The sequence below is a fragment of the Coenobita brevimanus genome, chromosome 76, assembly GCF_032717465.1.
Source record: "Coenobita brevimanus isolate Jiangsu-jjx chromosome 76, ASM3271746v2, whole genome shotgun sequence".
Lineage (NCBI taxonomy): Eukaryota > Metazoa > Arthropoda > Malacostraca > Decapoda > Coenobitidae > Coenobita > Coenobita brevimanus.
Window position 1 is genome coordinate 28,435,298 of NC_137029.1, and position 20,862 is coordinate 28,456,159.

The 20,862-nt window shown below is 42.9% G+C and overlaps 1 protein-coding gene across 1 annotated transcript in view; it reads left to right on the forward strand.

Moving 5' to 3' along the window:
- LOC145408205 (nephrin-like) overlaps positions 1 to 20,862 on the forward strand; it is a 180,023-nt gene that overhangs the window by 35,274 nt on the left and 123,887 nt on the right. The window contains exons 4-7 of the mRNA XM_080278961.1: positions 11,753 to 11,955; positions 14,585 to 14,671; positions 19,832 to 20,032; positions 20,478 to 20,629. Of these exons, the coding sequence (XP_080135087.1) occupies positions 11,753 to 11,955; positions 14,585 to 14,671; positions 19,832 to 20,032; positions 20,478 to 20,629 (643 nt within the window). The remainder of the gene's footprint in view (positions 1 to 11,752; positions 11,956 to 14,584; positions 14,672 to 19,831; positions 20,033 to 20,477; positions 20,630 to 20,862) is intronic.

Sequence of the window (20,862 nt, forward strand, 5' to 3'; positions counted from 1 at the left end):
AGATCCTTCCTAAGTTTAATAAAATCGCCTTGAAAGAGGAAAGATAAAGTAAGAGAATGTAGAAGACGATAAGGAAGAGCTAAAGAATAAATGTTACAAAGTCGATAATAACGCTAAAAATACAAGAGACATGACACTGACAAGATGGACAGGGGAGGAGGGATAGAATGAAGAGTATGTTGTGAAGTAGCCAGAATAAGACATAAACAGATTTACCTTTTTGAAGAGGTTAAGTGGTAGAGGAAAGCTGCATGTGTGAGCTGGGTGTGAGTGAGAGAAGATGCAGGTAGAAAGAGAGAGAGAGAGAGAGAGAGAGAGAGAGTCCTTTGAAGTATAGCTCAGGTAAATTGGCTGGCTAGGACATGTAAAGAGGCGTGTAGAATCCCTCTGCTGGTGATTGCAGGGACTAACTCATTTCTTTTTTCTAGCTTTCCTTTATTTATGTCTGACAGTGTCACACATTTGTGCACTGTCTCCTTGCTTCTTTAATATTATCTTTCTGTCCAGACGCCTCAATCCCTTAAGGGGTATCAAGAAACAAATCGCCTCCATGCCGCCCTGTCCCCTGCCATTTCGCTGCCCTCCTCCCAATCACACACCCCTCGCTCATACCTCCACTCCGTCCCTCCATCTCATCCTCGGTCACCCACTCCCTTACCCCCATCCACTTCATCCATATGCACTCCTAGTCAGTCTCTCGCTTCGTCCTGTGCACATGGCCACATTTATGCTAAATCACACACACACACACACACACACACACACACACACACACACACACGCGCACGCACGCACACGCACGCACACGCGCACGCACGCACACACACACACACACACACACACACACACACACACACACACACACACACACACACCTCCAACATTAAACTCAAATCCAATTTCGTTAAGACCTTGATGACTTACCCTCTCACGGCTCTTACCATTTTTTTCTTTTTTTCTGTTTTTTCTCTCACCCTCAGACGTAAATCTTCACCTCAGTCGCTCTCGCCTTTTCAGTGTCAGAGGAGGCGTGTTGAGAGGCGGAGCGACTTTAAAATATTTATTTTTCGAAAACCGTGTGTGTGTGTGTGTGTGTGTGTGTGTGTGTGTGTGTGTGTGTGTGTGTGTGTGTGTGTGTGTGTGTGTGTGTGTGTGTGTGTGTGTGTGTGTGTGTGTGTGTGTGTGTGTGTGTGTGTGTTCATTTCACTGGATTATGAACGGATTTGATTTTTTAAAAATGTCCAAAAGCTTGATTGTGTGAGCATTTTTGGTTTATTCTTGGTTCATGGAGGAATTACTTTTTTCGAAAGCCTGCGGTATTTTTTTTTTTTTTTTTGTGACTTTTTAATTCCTATGATTTCTTGATTATTTACTGTTTAGTAGTATGTTTTTTTTAGGCGGATTACCATTCTTCTAACCCTCTGTCCCCAACATCACGTTCACCCTTCTCGTTTCCGCAGTCTCCTCTCGCTTGACCCAATCATCCTTCACTCCTTACTTCATCGCATCCCTCCTTACCATACTCAGTGTACCTTCCCACCACCTCTCCATTCCTCTCCCCTAACCTTGTCACCCCACTCCTTCACTTTCTCCCCTTTGTCCCAGCCTCTCACTCTCCTCAGTCACCTCTCCCGTCCTTTTCATCCTGTCACCCCTCTCCCTCCCCTCCCCTTCTACTCATACTCACTCCCCCATCTCCCCTCTTAGTATTTACCTCCAGCCTTCCCTCTCCTCTCCCATGTCCTCCCCCCCTCCCCAGCTTCCCACTCTCCTCGTCATCTCTTCCCTTTCCCTCTCCCCTCTCCTTCCCTTCCCCTCAGCCTCCCCCTCCCCTCTCCTCCCCTTCACCTCAGCCTTCCCCTCCCTCTCCCCCACCTTTCCCCTCCTGGCATTCTCCACTAACTTTTCCAAATGCTCTTGATTCATGGGAGTTTCGTACCAATATCGGATTAGCTCTGTATTAAACTTTTATCACGAAACAGCTTTGTGTGGCCATAACCTTTAGCCAGATACAAAAAGACGGACAAAATAGTAAAATTCATGGCTATTTGTCCAAACGAGATTTTTTTTTTTCGGGGGGGAAGGGGGACACGTTTCAATTTAGCAGTAAGAAAATATTACGTTATCAGAGAGGATCATAATAACGCGATAAAGTGCGATTGGAAATGGAATTGGTCTGGGTTATTCTTGTATTCTGCGTGTTATTAATTACGTGAGCAATGGCCCAGCAATTACCGCTACGTTATGTTTTTTCCGCTCCTAAATTCCGTGGGGGTTCAATTCAATTTTGCCGATTGTATCGCTTCGCTTTGGAGGACCAGAGGCGGCCCGGCAAGGGACATGTGAGAGAGAGAGAGAGAGAGAGAGAGAGAGAGATTGTCTTGAAGGGGTACAGAGATAGAGACAGGAACAGGAAAGAGAAACGCAGACACAGAAGATAAGAGAAAGAAAGAAAATAAGAGAGAACTGTCAGGATCTAAATACAGACACAAAGGCAGACAGTGAGTGACAGGAAGAGAAGAAAGAGAGAATGAGAGAGGGGTGAGAGAAAGAGAGCTAGAGGAAGGTCACATGAATATGACACATGTCAAGTTAAAACAATTAGCAGTCCAAATAGGAAACTGGGGAAGATAGACAGGTTGAGAGAGAGAGAGAGAGAGAGAGAGAGAGAGAGAGAGAGAGAGCTACGTGAAGTGTTCATAAAGGAAGTTAACGAATCATTTTGACAAACATGGCTCTATAGAATATAAATATCATCAGAAATATTATTGTTTATTATATTATTCACTTTTATATCCAGTCTGGTTTAGTTGTGAATAGTTAGATGGACTGCATTAGTGAAGATAAAAGTATAAATAACATTCATTTACAAATCATAAGGTCAAAAAGGTTTGATATTATGGCGCCCAAATTTGTATATTCGTAGGGTTATGAGTCGACCAATATCCAGTATCTCGACCTTATCGGGGTCTTGATTTTATTTTCACCCGCAACCTTAATACATCGTCGTAGTCGTCGTCATCTATCACCACCACCACCACTACTGCCGCCGCCGTCGTCGCCGCCACCAGCTGTAACACTTAACCGAACCCTGGTTATTGTGATGTGGATATAAGATTGTGATGTGGATAACGAATTCTACTCACAATAATGGAGTCTGAGCAACAGATGCTTGTGGCCATGTACGAGTACTAAGGACAGATTTGCGGATATACATACGAACGTTTGCACTAACACATGTACACACACATACACACACGCAGACATGCACACTTAAACACACACACACACACACACACACACACACACACACACACACACACACACACACACACACACACACACACACACACACGAATATAATGTGCGTAAGTCAGTGTTAATATTTGGTTTTATTAGTCTCGTTCCAAGTCAGGCTGGCTCCGGGTCTGGCCTTGATGAGAGCTGGGATAATTATAGCGGTATATTTAAGGCGCGTTAATTGCGAAGGTATAATCAGTTAACGCCTCACCTGAATATTGGAAATGGGTAAGGTTATGGCGTGATATTCTGCTGGGCTTATACTTTCTAACACCCCTTCCTTTAGTGATGTCTATCGTATATTAAAGTTAGATACTGTTTGAAATATTATTTATGTTTTTATTATGCGTTAATTGCGTAGGTATTAACTTTTTATTGGAAACTTGTTGGGTTATGTGGTTGTACTCTAGTCGGTTTTCATGTTACACTTTGATGCATTCTTATTCAGTATATTATTTAAGCCTAATCACCAAGTTATAGTTAGTTACTTTGCCACTCGAACACTGAAAATTATTAGGTTACGGTGCCGTGCTCAGGTAGATTTGGGAGGCTATAAAGCACCTCATACTTTAGTGATTGCTTAACATATTTCACATTAAGACTCCTGTATGGTGTTTATGTAATGTTAATACGAGGGTAGATTGAATAATATTCTTTGTAGGTTGAGGATAGGTTTGTGATGCTGATGACCATGTTGGTTCAGTATCTATGCTTTCCCTTTTCTCTGTTCCTGGAGCCTGCCCACCCAGATGTATTAGTGAGAGTATAATGATGATCATGATGATGACCATGTCGATGTAGTTCAGTATCTATGCTTTCCTGTTTCTCTGTTCCTGGCGCCTGCTCACCCAGCTGTATTAGTGAGTGTAATGATGATGATGACCATGTTAGTTCAGTATCCGTGGTTTCCCTCTTCTCTGTTCCTGGACCCTACCCATCCAGCTGTATTAGTGAGTGTAATGATGATGAAGATGCTATTTCCCGACATTTGCGGTTATCTCTTTTCGTGTTTATCATTGCTACCCACTTACTCGCCAAAATTCTCCGGTGGCAGAAAGTGGTGTTCCTTGGCCCTACGGACCAGGTACCCTTCCAGACCCGTAACACACCTGGACGTGTGTGGTACACCTGCTGCCCCATGTCGGGTGTGTGCAAGCCGGCCTTTGTACTACATGCATACATATTTACATGCGTACATGCACACACGCATACATGCATACACATACATACATATCCACTTCATTCACAACAGTATGTATAGGGTTAGCATCATAATAATGGAGGGAACAACTTTGCGGGCTTTAGCCTTGGATTCCGTCTTCCTTGCATTAAAAAAAAAAAAAAAAAATCACCGTTATAAATATTGGTAGGGTGGGTTACACAATGAGGTTCGGGTATTTCGGGTATGGTGAAGTGTGGCTTGAGGGACTATAATATTGCCATTTATGTTGTGTATATTATCTAATGGCGTCAGTAAATAGCGATGAAAAAACAGAATATACTAGATGCAAAAATATACTGCTACAAAAGCAGCAAGTGACAACAACAACAGGTATTAAAAATACTGGTACTACTAATGCTGATAATAATAATAATAATAATAATAATAATGATGATGATAATAATAATGACAATAATAATAATAATAATAAAGACAATAATAATAACAGCAGCAGCAGCACCTCTCACATTCTCAAGCTTAACATATTCTCAGTAATTTCCTGCCAGTTGACATGTCATTTACTTGCCTCTTCCTTTTTCCGTCTCACAGTACTTCTCAGCCTGTTCTGCATACATATATACGTACATTATACATATATACATTTTCTCGAGACTTTTCACATAATGTATTCATCATTCATGCTAAGTTATTCTTAAGTTATTCTCTACAGTTGAAATCATGAAAAAAAAAAAAATGCCCCCTCTAAAGTACTCGTATTGGAGAACCAAATATAACTCGTTCCTTCGTTTTCCTTTTCCCTATTTTTGGTTTATGTCCATCTCATGTGCAGTAGTGGGAATCAAATGGTGATGATGATGATGATGGTGATGATGATGATGATGATGATGATGACCTTTATTATGCTTACCCCTTGCACAGTACAAAACTAACAAGTATTTCTAAACCATGATTGAGATTATATGGACGAGGAGGAAATGGAAACGGAGAGAGAGAGAGAGAGAGAAAATCATTTCCAAGACTACGTAAGGGAGGGTAGTGTGTCCTGGGAAAGGGCACTTGTGTTTCTTTTGGTGAATATTGCTAACCCCTTCACTACGAGAGACCTCCTCTAAGCTGAATAAAGTGTCCTAGTTGTGGCATAAACTTTAGGACTTTAAGATTCATCGCATGTTTTACACAGTAGCTATAATGCCTCTCGCTAACTTCCTCTGTTCTTCTACATTTTTCACACCGTGATTTTTCGTGCACTAACTTGTTGCCGGTTTGATCCTTCATTTTCTCACCTCCATCCTTTTGGCAAACACATTTTTCTTCCCTGTCTTACTTCCTTCCGAAACAAGTTTTTATTCCCCTCAAAAATTCTCATTCAGCTTTCTAAAAACGTTTTCACTCACTCTGTGCTTCTTTTTCTCTTCCTGTTCTTTATTCCTTTGATTACATTTTTCTGCCTCACCCTCAGTCTCTCCCTTCTTCGCGCTGAAATGTTTTTTGAGTTCAATTCTTTCCCACGGAAGACCCTTTGTTTCTGGTTGATTTTTTTGGTGAATCTTTGTTCCGACATATTCACTCTTCCTTTTACCGTCTCCTACTCTCCTCACAGCAAATATATATATACTTCTTGTGCACTAGTCGACTTCACCTCACTTCTTTCCGTATTCTGCAGATGTATGTGAATTTTTATGTTGATTTTCTTCACCTATATTATTTTCTGTATTGTCTATTAAGTTGCTTTTTATTTTATATGTTCACCATTTCTCTTTTCTTCTTTATTTTATATCTATTGCTTTTCTGCAACTTCACTTCTTTGTCTGTGTTGCTTTTAATTTTATACGGACATTATTTTGCCTGTGGACTGTCTGTTCATATCTTGTTTTCTCATTTTCACGCCCTTTTGTGTCTGCATTGCTTTTTTATTTCATATGTGCCATGTCTCACGCGATAACTTCATTTTATAATCTGTAATATTTTCTATTATTTTCATTTTCTCTTCTGTCTACTACTTTGTCATCACTGCACATGTTCACATCCTCCTTCATCTTCTTGTCATTTCACAATTTTCACTTTCCCTGTTTATGTATTGTCAGTGAAAAGTACAAAAGCACCAGGACTGCGAACTGTCATAATCCTGCTCACCAGTGCAACACATACAACCACCACGACTATAGCATCCCCTTCGTTACACTCACACTCCACCCACACGTCACACTGCAGTGGCTCCCTCTCGGTCGAAATGAAGACCCAAAAGTGTCCACCTCATCTTCTGAATACACGAGCTGGTCCGCCATATATTAGTGACCTCGGCCTTTTCAAAACAAATTGTGAGGCAGGTTTCCACAGTCCGTCAGCGCCTTCCTCTCTTCCCCCCCGCCCCCCCGTCTTATGTGCCAACGCCGTAAGACAATTGCTGCTGTTTCTTTCGACACGTTCGGTCTTTCCCACCTATTTCAGTCAGTGCCTTTCAGTCTACTCTCCGACCTCTGTCAGCACCGTACTTCTCCCCGCCCCCCCCCACACACAATCCTTCTGCCATCAATTCTCGCCGACCCCAAATCCCATTTGCCAACCCACCCCCTCTCCTACCTCAGTCAGCGCTTCGTATCCCCACTCTCCTTCTTTCAACGCCGTCAGCCTGTTATCCTACTACCATCAACGCCTGGATATCCCTCTCTACAACAACCATCTACACCCACTGATCATTGCTCCTAGTTGTGTCCAAAAATGGGTGTGCTATCTCTCCTACTTATGTCAGCAACATTTGTCCACTAACCAACCCCTTCTGCTATCATCAGCACCTGCGGCACCTTCTCTTACTTCCATCAACGCCCCTAACATCCCTTTCTGCCCCACCACTCCAGCACCCCCAATCTTACGCGGCAGGATATTCGTGTTACGCGATTCCGCCTCCTCAGGCACCACGTTCCTCTGTCCTGACACCTCACTACACCTTAAACACACCCTCACGTACACACCGTTGCCCGTCCACTGAGCTGTAATGCCCCACTCTGACACCGGCCGCAGGGGAGAGAGAGAGAGAGAGAGAGAGAGAGAGAGAGAGAGAGAGAGAGAGAGTTGAGTCTGTGCGTTAAATTATTTTATTATTTTTAAGTACTGTTCTAGGTCATCATTATTACGAAGTGATGTGAAACTACAAGGGTGAATATCATTTACACTAATATCTTCTGTATCAGATGTCTCTTTAAGCTGAAACTTTATCGTAAAATCCCCAGGCGTTAACGAAAACACATCGAAAAAAGACGTTATCGCCCGGGGAATTAAAAAAAAAAAAAATTGCTGCTGATCGACGTTGTCCCCTCACGGTCAAGAAAATTATATATACCGGTAGTTAAAGGAAAGGCAGAATATGCAAGTGGTAAGGGAGGGACGGACGGACGAGACGGTGAGTAAAGATGGACGAGGAGAAACAGACGTCAGGGACAAAGGAGAAAAAGGCGGGAGAGTGAGTGAGAATGTAAAATGAGAGAGAGAGACAGAGACAGAGACAGGCAGGCAGGCAGGCAGACAGACAGACAGACAGACAGACAGACAGACAGACAGAATGGAGGAAAGAAAGAAGAAAAATTTCCCCGTTCCTCCTCCATATTGACTTGAGAGGGAAAGGAAGAAAAGTTAAGACACAAGTGTAAAGAGGCAGAAGAAGCTGTCATATTGGGGAAAAGCATATTGAGAAGGCAGAAGAATGAGGAAGGGAGAGAAGGAAGAGGAGGGAGGACACAATAAGACGGTGTCCCCTTGTTTCTCAAGCATATTGTAAGAAGAAACGAAGCGCATGAGACTAAGAAAAAAAAAAAAGATACGAGATTTCAGGAGAACAGAGAAGGAGGGAGGAACGAAGATGAGGGAGAGAGTGAAGGAAGAGTGAAGGAGGGAGGGTAGAGGAGGAAGGATGGAACTAAGACGTTGTCCCCTGTTTCTCATGCATATTGACCTGTCCGGCATGAGATCCGTTGTTGCACCAATACACATTGCCAAGGCACTGCTGGCCTTGTCTGGCTGTCCTCTCCCCAGGAATAACACACTCTCCTTTAACACTGTATTAACATTTTCAGTACGATGACGTATTGTTGTAGTATATTCTTTCTATCTCCAGACGACTGTACTCAGCTTTGGAGAAGCAGCTTTGAGCAGGAAATGTCAGATTTAGCCTTCAGTAATCCCTTCATTTCAAGGGTGGAGCCACCGGCGGTTGAGTGGGTAATGCGTGCGTGTACCAGTCCTCCTGCCTTGGGTGTATTTGCACCCACATAATGTATTAGGATGACATTTGGTACATGTGTTGGTACATGTTGGCACACCCTGGTTTGGTTCCGTCGATGACTTACACACTCGCTCACTCACAAACACTCCAGTAACACAAATTTCTTCATGCTCCTCTCATCCTGCCCTAAGAAGCTTTCCACACCAGTACCCATGCTTGAAGCATTGGGTTGGGGCGGGTTACTTCTCCAGTGACAGAAACTGGTATTCCTAAGCCCAACGGTTCCCTCACCTCTTTAGGACGCAGAACACGACCTGAATGTGTATAATACAGTTGCCCGTCCATGTCAGGTGTACGAGATGGCCGCTGTAATTTAAACATACTGCTGGGACATTTATTTATATATTAGTACTTAGGTCTGAGCGAGCATTGACCTTTGAAATCTACTCTTTTTGTATATAGTGATGACATAACGGTAACATATACTAGAGTTATAAATGGCCTCGCCGCCAGTAAAAAATAACTCTACAGCTTGGGTTGTGTCAGTATTTATAATCTGTTTAATCTCCAGCAGTTTTAAATCTCATTCTTACCGAGCATTGACTTATTCTACTTATGAATTTTACTTTGTGCATGAGAATATGAGTAAGACTTCTTGTTGTCACTGGAGACTTTGTAGTACTTAAATGTGCCGCCTTTATGTTATATGGTATGCATTATAGCTTATATTAATAACACAAGCTAACAAAATACAGTGTGCCAAATAAACTGCAGCTGAAGAAGAAGCGTAACCAAATCTTTATAAGCAGTGCGAATACGAACCCCGCATCAGGAGTCGTCTGTCCATGTGTCATAGTAATGCAAAGGAAACCACCAAGCCAGTCTTCCTTTAGCCATCTTTCTTTGGTCCCTGTCACCACCCTCATTGATATAAACGTTCTGCCTCCTGATATATTCGTTGAGTTCGATAATGGTTTGTGTGTGTGTGTGTGTGTGTGTGTGTGTGTGTGTGTGTGTGTGTGTGTGTGTGTGTGTGTGTGTGTGTGTCTGTCTTTCTCTCTCTCTCTCTCTCTCTCTCTCTCTCTCTCTCTCTCTCTCTCCACACACACACACACACACACACACACACACACACACACACACACACACACACACACACCTTATTTATTTACAAATTTGTTAGTCTGGTATTAGTCTCATATACGTAATGCTTTCCTTACAATTAACGAATTTTACTTAACTCCTATATAATCTAAGTGGCAAAACTCTACGGTCATCGCAACCCAGAGTTCACTGCCACACCCGATATTGAACTCTCCGTGGATGATGTTACGGTTGACTTCTTCATTCACATTGACACATCGAGACTCCTGTGACTTATTCTCAGTTGGGCAGAATCGTCTGGCTTTTGCAAGAATAGAATACTGGAGTTACTAAGACCATGAGATAGTTAAGATTAAGTTATTGATCATTGTTTTCATAGTAAGCAAAAATGAACTGACGATCTTGCTGAATTGTTGAAAATAAGGAGATGGTTTACAAAATAGTGGTGTACATAATCGTGATTATAACTGTATAGCGATACATGCAGTAAGTTCAGTTCGCACATAACTGTGTAGCACTACATCTTAGGTACAGTACAGCACATCTACTGTAGTTTCCTCAAGAGTTTGGTGTGTGTGTGTGTGTGTGTGTGTGTGTGTGTGTGTGTGCGCGCGGGGGGGGGGGCGAGCTTGCTTGCTTGCTTGCTTGAAAACGCTCGCGCGGATTCGCAATAATCTGTGCAAATCTCACCCACAGGAAACAAGAACATAGCGGGGATGACGGGTTGAAAAAAAAAAAAAATAATTACAAACGAAATCCTCAGCTTTAGTGCAGTATTTTTTTCTTCTCCAGTTTCCCATTACTCCTATACCTCTGTTTATTCCTCCTGTTTCGTCTCCTCCCCTTCACCCTCCTCACTCTTGTTTTCCTCCTTCTCAACATCACCATCATCAACGTCGTCGTCTCCACAGCTCCTCTACAGTATGTTCTAAATTATCTCCTCTTCCTCTCGTCTCTCCCTCCGAGCCCCTCTCTCATCGCATCTTGGTTTTCATTTTCCTCTCCTCCCTATTCCTCCTCCTCCTGCTCTTCCCCTTCCATGGATATCCTTTCCAGGGAGAATTTATATGAAGTGGTGTGTGTGGGCTATGCCTGGGGCTCCTCCCACATTCAGACCACCTGACACGTTTTTCCGGCTCGTCTGCTGGTGCTTGAATATTCTGAATCAGGCTGGAGTGCAGGCCGGGAGTTACTGATATCCACCACGGCCGTGTTGTTAGTTTGTCAGTTATTTGGCTGGCATGGGGGGAGGGGAGGTGGGGAGGGGGAAGTGAAGGGGAGGAGGGGAGAGAGAAGTGGGAGGAGGGGCACGTTGTAGATGATGATGATGATGATCATAATCATCATTACTGTAATCATGATCATGATGATAATGAGAGCTTGCCGACTACCTGCCTGACTAATCCTACCTCTCTACACATTCAGTATTTCAGTCTTACTTTCAGTGTACGTTGTTTCAAGGAGTCCTTATTATAACCTGCAGTGTTCTGGAGGGTCTTTTTCAGGTGCTACAGTATTTCAAGGAGTCCGCATCCGGTACGATAATAGCTGCTTTTTTTTTTTTTTTTTTTTTTTTACATTGCTGCAGTGTTCCAGAGAGCTCCCCTTTTCCCCGCTTTATTTGTAAGTATTCTCTTTCTCTGTCCTCAGCTTCGGCCAGCAACCGAGCACCATACAGGTACGATGCTGGGCAAAGCGGTGTTCTGGGGTCGTGCAAGTTATTTTCTTTATGAACACCCGCCTGTGCTCCACCTCCACGAGCGTCTTTCATCCTGCAGTGTTGCATTCTTGATTTCTGTGTTTTAATGTGTCAGGGAGTTGCATTCTAGTCCTGCGGTTGCCGGAGCATTTTTTTTTCTTATGTTCCCAGTATTTCCACTCCATTATTAGTTCAGTCACCGATTTTCACACCAGTGCTAGTAGTAAGTCTCCTTTAACTCTACCGGCAGTTACGACCAGCGAGCGGGTACGATCCAGCCTCGGTGGTCTGACGAGGCGGTGTTCGGGAGTCGTGCCAGCTACCTGCCCTACGAACACCCACCTGTGCTCCTCCTCACCAACATCTCCACCCAGGATGCCAGGCTGTACAGGTGCCGGGTGGACTATCACAAGTCAAACTCCCGCCAGGCCTGGGTCAGGCTCTCCGTTATAGGTCAGTGCAGTTGGGGGTCCAGGGAACCAGTGTTTTTCTATAGATTTTTGCCTTAACTTGGCAGGTTGTTGCCCCTTCCAGCTTACTTCGGGTATTCATTCAGGGAAACAGGCATTGCTACGACTGCATCCTTTCCTTAGCAATTCTTCGTGACCAGCGTCGTATTGTGTTAGTTATGTTGTTATAATTCCGTATTAAGCACGGAGTGATGGCAGTTTTAGACCAAGTTAAAGTGAAAAGGGTGTAACCCCTCTCAGGCGATGACCTCTTTTAAAATATACTCTTGTTGCAACTAAACGACTGCATTCACTTGAGGAGAGGCTCAGCATAGAATGGTGACAATGTCTGACCAAGCTGAAGTGAAAAGTGTAACCCCTTCGATACGATGACGTCTTTTAAAATTTACTTTTACCATCACCAAGCGACTGAATTGAACTGAGAAGAGACTTTTCGAATCGTTGGAAAAGGTGGAATAAAAAGAACATGGTTGTGTTGAAGGTGAAGTTATTACGGCCTGTTTTAATATGTATGTGTATGACGAATGTCTCGTTACAATGTGCCTTGATTTTGAAGGCAGTTATGTATTTATTTATCTTTTTATTTATTTATTTATTAGTATGCATTATCTGGTTGTCATGATGTGGAAGTGGAGGTATTTACGGTATGTATATATGTATGTTTGTATGTACAGCATTTGTGTGCGCGCACGCGCGTGCGTGCTTTGTACCTTGTAGTGTACCATAATGGGGAAAGTTATTTGCAGTACTTGTGTAATTTTTTAAATTGTAACTTTATAACTTAATTTATAAGAGAAAGTATGTACTGTACGAGTGTGTGTGTGTGTGTGTGTGTGTGTGTGTGTGTGTGTGAGAGAGAGAGAGAGAGAGAGAGAGAGAGAGTCGGTTTTCAAATGGGAAAGCAAATTTGTGCATGTCTTTCGTTTAATCAGTCTATACATTGTTGCGTTGACAGTGTTTGGATTTATTATATTTATCTTAGTGTTCTTGCTGGCTGCAGTATCTTCATCTTGTTTGGATTTATTATATTTATCTTAGTGTTCTTGCTGGCTGCAGTATCTTCATCTTGTTTGGATTTATTATATTTATCTTAGTGTTCTTGCTGGCTGCAGTATCTTCATCTTGTTTGGATTTATTATATTTATCTTAGTGTTCTTGCTGGCTGCAGTATCTTCATCTTGTTTGGATTTATTATATTTATCTTAGTGTTCTTGCTGGCTGCAGTATCTTCATCTTGTTTGGATTTATTATATTTATCTTAGTGTTCTTGCTGGCTGCAGTATCTTCATCTTGTTTGGATTTATTATATTTATCTTAGTGTTCTTGCTGGCTGCAGTATCTTCATCTTGTTTGGATTTATTATATTTATCTTAGTGTTCTTGCTGGCTGCAGTATCTTCATCTTGTTTGGATTTATTATATTTATCTTAGTGTTCTTGCTGGCTGCAGTATCTTCATCTTGTTTGGATTTATTATATTTATCTTAGTGTTCTTGCTGGCTGCAGTATCTTCATCTTGTTTGGATTTATTATATTTATCTTAGTGTTCTTGCTGGCTGCAGTATCTTCATCTTGTTTGGATTTATTATATTTATCTTAGTGTTCTTGCTGGCTGCAGTATCTTCATCTTGTTTGGATTTATTATATTTATCTTAGTGTTCTTGCTGGCTGCAGTATCTTCATCTTGTTTGGATTTATTATATTTATCTTAGTGTTCTTGCTGGCTGCAGTATCTTCATCTTGTTTGGATTTATTATATTTATCTTAGTGTTCTTGCTGGCTGCAGTATCTTCATCTTGTTTGGATTTATTATATTTATCTTAGTGTTCTTGCTGGCTGCAGTATCTTCATCTTCACATTTTTATCACGTTATAAAATTTAATTACATAACCCAGGCCATCCATCATCCAATTGCTTATTTCCCTGTCAGGAACGTAGAGGCCCTTGGCTAGGCTATCCCGGTGTTGCAGATATTGTACACACGTGACCTTACTAGATGACCGTATGACCAGTTCACTCAGTCACCAGTCCACTCAGTCGCAAGTAAACCCAATGACCAGTCCACCCAGTCACAAGTAAGCCCAATCACCAGTCCACCCAGTCACAAGTAAACCTCACTAGTCCACCCAGTCACAAGTAGACCCAATCTCCAGTCCACCCAGTCACAAGTAAACCTCACTAGTCCACTCAGTCACAAGTAGACCCAATCTCCAGTCCACCCAGTCTAAGTAAACCCTACCAAGACCACTCAGTCACAAGTAAACCCAATCTCCAGTCCACCCAGTCACAAATAAACCTCACCAGCCCACCCAGTCACAAGGAAACCCAATCACCAGTCCACCGAGTCACAAGTCCGCCCAATCCATCCAATCATCAGTATGCTCAGTCACCAGTCTACCCAGTCACTAAACCAGACTGTCAGCAGTCCATCCAGACACCATGTCAACCAAACATCAGTCCATCCTATCACCATCTCCCCAATCGCGTCGACGACGACGACGATGACGATGATGACGACGACAACGACGACGACGATGATGATGATGATGATGATGATGATGATGATGATGATGATACCTGTCTCAAGTACCTGTGTTTTCTTCTTCCCTGCCAGTGCCGCCTTCCAAGATCCAGGTGCTGCCCCGTATCAAGCCGGTGGAGCTGGGCGAGTGGGACGATGTGGTGTGTCGCGTTAGTGGAGGTGAGTGCACGGGTGGGGGGAAAGAGGAAAGGCATGAGAGGGAGAGGTGAGAGAGTAGGGAGAGGCAGGAAGAGGAGAGGTGAAAAAGTATGAGAGGAAGATTGGGATAAGGAGTAAAGTGTCTCTTCTTTGCTGTTGTTTTATTGTAAAAGGATTGAGGGGTAGGTGCAATGATGAAAGAACACGAGAGAGAGAGAGAGAGAGAGAGAGAGAGACTTGGGGAGGGAGGTCAGTGTGGGACAGAAGATGTAAGAGAATGAGGTGGAAAAAAGATGGGTAAGTAGAGGAAAAAGAGGTAGGAGTGCAGAAAAGATGGAAAGCGTGGGGAGGAGTAAGGGAAGATGGAGGACGAGAAGAAGGAGATGAAGAAGTACTTAGAGAGCAAGGGGTACTCCAGATGTTTTTTGAAGTCGTTGAATGCTAGGATTTTTCCAGTTTATTTTAACTTTTCTGGTATCACCCTAAATAATTTACATAACCGCACCAGCCGTAGCGAAAGAGTTAACAGCAGGGAAGTGAATGATGACGGGTCGGATCAAGAAGCTTATTATAAATGTCAAGGAAAATGAGAAGAAAAGAGTGAGAGGCTAGTAGTAGTAGTAGCAGTAGTAGCTGTTACATTAATAGTAGTATAGGCGAATAGTGAGATGACGAACTACGATGCAAGGTGTTTGAAGTTAACCCCTTCAGGCCGGGGACGTCGTTTTTAAGTTCTTATTGAAAGAATGAAATGGGACGATAGCCAACCACTCCAGTTCGATTAAACTATAGTACGCTGAATATAATCGTCTGAAGATAGCAAAAGCGAAACAAAGTGTATCCCTGAGCTGAGGGGGTCATTGGATGAAGAATTAAATAAGTTACAAAGAGATACGAACCATAAAGAGAATAGTTTGCTGGAAGTAAAAGTTAGGTAGATTATAGCGAGAAAGGAAAGATAGAGGGGAAGGGGAAGATGAGGGAAAATAGTGGATGGAAGAATAATAACGAGAAGAGTTAGAGAGAGAAATGAGAAGTAGATGAGAGGAGGGAAAAATGGTTGATGAGAGATTGATAACGAGAGAAGAGATATAAAGATGAATGAGAAGTAGATGAGAGGAGATGAAATGTGTGCAGGGGAGAAAGAGAAGGGTAGAACGAGAAAAGATACCTTGAATGGGGGAGGGAAGCAATACCTTGAATGAGAGAAGCAATAAGGAAGACGATGTAGGAGGAGAGAATGAACGAGGAACGCGAAGGCGAGTGGAAGGGCAGCTTGAGAGAAGGAGGAGGAGGACGACAATGTAAGGAATAGTTGAGAGAGAGGGAGGAATATTGGATAACAGGTGAAGACAGATGAGGGAAGAGGGAGAGAATGTTTATAGGGAAGAGAGTGGAAGATAATATTAAGAGAGATAATAAAGTAACAGGATAGCAGTGGATTTTTTTCCCTGTTTGGAGGTACTTTTCGCACTAGAGATGTACTGTTGCTTTCACTGACCCATTCCATGTAAGAGGTGGAATGAAACCTCTGAAAATAAGAATGAACTTTCGAAATACGTCACCGGATGCAGAGAATTAGAAGGAAATAACGTGATAAGCAAGGAAATTGGAAAATGGAGTATTAGAGGGATAAGCGGAAAAAATGTCATTACAACGTTCATGAACAACAAAAATGAGTAAAAGATGTATGGAAGCGAAACCAAGAAGAGACCGAGAAACAAAACTTACGGTATCAAGAAGAATAGATAATGATTGGAACAAGAGCAAGAAGATCGACAGTTTATGTAAAGGAAAGAAGTTGGAAGGAATGCTATAAGGAGTATTAAGAATTGCAAGGGTAACTAGATAAGGAGGACAATAAGCACTGAACCGGGGAGAGAGAGATAGAGAGAGAGATCCATTGTAATGAAAAGCGGAGGAGGGAAGTATGAAGAAAAGGAGAATATGGAGAAAGAGAATGCAGGAAATATAGGGCGAAACGATGGGAAATTGCGAAGGATGATGGAGGTGAAGGAAGAAGGGAAGGAAGGCGGTGCTGGAGAAGGGTGGAGGGGATTTAGGAGCATGTGTGTGTATATAGCTACGAGGGGAAGGGGAAAGAAAAGGAGAAGGCCATAAAAAACGGACTGAGGTTGGCAATAACGAGGAGAGTCATTGGAAGACTCGACAATGGAGTGTAGAGAGGGAAGAAAATTTTTAAACAGATCAGACATGGACAAGTGGAGGCATTACAAAAACGGAGAGGAAAGGAGCTGAAGAGACAGACAAACTGACTGAGACAGAGTATCAAGAGATGAACAGGGATGTTGATTAACTGATGCTAAACACGAAACAAGAGGAAAAGTAGACAAAGGAAAGAAGAGAGATAGAGATAAACAGTAATTGGAGATGCACGTTGATGCTGACGAAATTCATCATGCCTACAAACTCAAAGAAATAATAAGACAAATTAACGGAGAGAGAGAGAGAGAGAGAGAGGATTATGAGGCATGGAGGCGGTATATCCTTAGGGCGTATTAAATAGCGTTTCTGGCGACACCTTAATAGCGCGATAACGAGCCTCATAGATGACAGGAGATCAAGAGTAGGGGGTTCACACACACACACACACACACACACACACACACACACACACACACACACACACACACACACACACACACACACACACACACACACACACACACACACACACACACACACACACACACACACACACACACACACACACACACACACACACACACACACACACACACACACACACACACACACACACACACACACACACACACACACACACACACACACACACACACAGTCACCCTTCCCTATCATTTCCCTACACAAATGCTCCCCGGACCTGAGATATATATATGTACTTTCACACACAGTCACCCTTCCCAGTTATTTCCCTACACAGATGGTCTTCGGGGCTGGGATATATTTCTTTAGGCAGGATCAGCGGCTGGGTATATCCCCTATCCCGGCACCCAGAAATCCCGTCAACTCTATCCTTCATGAAGACCCGCCTGCCAATCCCATGGGGGCAGGGGAAGGGCCGAGAGAGAGAGAGAGAGAGAAGGTGGGGGTAGCGGTGAAAGGGGAGGCATGCATACATTAACCTTCCCCTGCAGCATCAAAACAACAAGGGCCTCGCACTGCTGGTTTCTTTACCTTGTTCTTCCCACGTGTGTGTGTGTGTGTGTGTGTGTGTGTGTGAGAGAGAGAGAGAGAGAGACTCATACATGAATTAGTTCCCTCACACATGTTTTCTTACCCTTCTGCCATTTGTTTACCACACTTGTGTTCACCACCTGTGTGTGTGTGTGTGTGTGTGTGTGTGTGTGTGTGTGTGTGTGTGTGTGTGTGTGTGTGTGTGTGTGTGTGCGTGCGTGCGTGTGTTATTCTTGGTCTGACATTGATGTATATCGTGTGTGTGTGTGTGTGTGTGTTATTCTTGGTCTGATATCGATGTATATCGTTGTGTGTGTGTGTGTGTGTGTGTGTGATTGTTTTGGGTCTGACATTGATGTATATCATTTGTGTGTGTGTGTGTGTGTGTGTGTGTGTGTGTGTGCATTAGTGATATCATCACTATTAGATGTTTTTTATTAACCTGGATGGCAATGCAAATAAAATATTTTTATATATAAATTTTGAGTAAGTCTCATGTTTGTCCCGGTCACTTGAACTCTCAATGTCAGAGTTGGGGGATGCATTTTTGGTCCAGATCTCTGTGGCTGTATTTCAGCTTAATAGATCCTTGAGTGCAAGGCATCCATGTATTAAGAACTATATGCATTTCCAAAAATGCGTTTGTACAGAATATCCATCACAAGATCCGTATCTAGGGAAAAGAATGGATGTCTTCTTTAAATTTGATCATTTCTTGAGTTCCATGGACAGACTTTCTGTTATTTCTTAACTTCCTTTTTAAATGTTTTTAAAGAAGCTCAGTTCATTTATGGGATTTCAGCTTTTTGTAACACCAAGATCACAACTGTCAGACACTAAATTTAAAATGTATTGCTCTTCCCTTAAGTTTTTTGTTGTAGGAATGCGATGTGGCCTGAGTTCATGAGTGGTTATGATATTCTTACCCTGATTTGAATTGTAAAATGCGCAGTATGATACAGCGGTGTACAGTCGGCCAGAAAAGTCCTGTACAGTCGGCCAGAAAAATTCTGTAGTCTGCCGGTTCTCACCATGTACTTCGACACCCAACCTCACGAACCCGCAGGAGTTGACATTGAGGACGTTATTTTGCCACACACCATTGTCATCAGCGTCGTTTATGCTTGTGGATATGATGATGCTTCCAGTGCTACTACTGATTATTATGAGGAGACTACGAGTAAGGATATTAATGGCAATACTTATTCCGTGTGTGTCATTGCTATGAATAGTAACAGGAAATATAAAATAGGGTTGTTATACCAACATCCTTGCTTGGTCTCAACCCGAGGACATCCCCTGCATATTTATTCTTGGTGACTACGCGCGATTTTGATAAGTTTAGGAAAGCTTTTTGGAACAAGAAGGGTTAGATACAGCCATCGTTACCCTCTTCATTATTAGCATTCCTCCAGAAATTGAATGAAATCGTCTGGATATAGCGAAAACAAGCAAGAACAGGACGACATCATAGTGAAGCTTAACTCCTTCTTCATTTGTTTTTTAAGGCTATATGTAACTCCTCCATTTGGCAAATTTTCTCACTCGTATGTTGATTAAAATCGTCTGGGTGTAGCAGGAATAAACCAACATTGTATACCATCGTACTTTATTATGCAGTACTGTGTATCTCTGCACTGAACCTAGCCCAGTTTGTACTAATGATGGCGGAAAATGCTAGGATCTCTCTCATCAGTAGTTGTTAGTATGCAGGGCGTATGTTTTGGAGTGTGTCAACGCTTGGTACACCTGTTTGCATATATATGTCCGACAGGTGTTGCCGGAAAGTGAATTTGTGTGTAATCTCACTCCCGATGATTGTATTATTCATAGGCGCGTAGGCGCGAGAAAAATTAGCTATGGGAGTAGGAAGGCAATATTGTTAGAGTAACTCTGTGTGTGTGTGTGTGTGTGTGTGTGTGTGTGTGTGTGTGTGTGTGTGTGTGTGTGTGTGTACGAGGCTAAACAATACCTCACAAACCCGTCTTTCCTTCTACCCAGGTACCCCGTCGCCTAAAGTGGTGTGGGTACAGAACGGTCGGGTGGTGGACCCCAACTCAACGATGGCAGGCGACAGTATAGTCATCAACGACCTGCAGGTTCCGGCCACCAGGAAAGACCTCACCAACCCGTTCACGTGCCAGGCCTCCAACAACGATGTCACGCCGCCTCTCGTCGCGTCCTACCACCGCGAAGTTAATTGTAAGGACAGTAGGCCTGCAGGTTTTGTTTTTCTCGGGTGTGGGTAGATGAATTAAGGCCGTTTAATCAGAGGACGTCGTTTTGATTTTATTCCTGCTATTTCCTGGCCATCATATTCAATTTTGGAAACCCACCTGGTAGTGTAAGGATTTATTAAGACTATATCAGGCCCCTCCAGTTACGAAAGCTCCTCTTAATCTGAATAAAATCGTCTGGAGGTTGTACGAAGAAAATGAAATAATTCCCTTTTCCTAAAGAGATAAATACCTTACATTCTTTTATTTTGATGAGAATTTGGAGTAAGAGTAATGTGTTGGACTCCTTTATTGTTATTTTGTTGTGATGTTGTGTATATACCATATTTACAACAGCAGTTTAGTCAGTGGCATTCTGGGGAAATGGTTCACGCCTGTGCCTGATGTGTGTTCTCTCCCCTCTCACCCAGGCGGGCCGCTAAACGTGAGCATATCCCCCGAGGAGAGACCCCTGGTGGCGGGACGGAGAGCCAAGCTGGTGTGTACCGTAGTGGGCAGCAACCCCGCCCCTGATGTCACCTGGTACCTTCAGGGACAGCAGGTCACGCCCCTACACACACAGGTCAGTCGGGGTCAGGGTTGTCACAGGGAGAAAATTTTGGGAGGGGGGATATGAGGGTGAGATAATGGTGGTCAAATGGTTAAAGAATTGATTTTCTCTTAAAGAACTCAAATTTTATCTCATGTTGTACCAAGGAAGGTTGCTTATTTGAATTTCTGTAAAATAAACTCTACTGACCTTCCACAAGACCCACTGACTTGTCATAAAAACACCGCTAATATCACTACACCAGT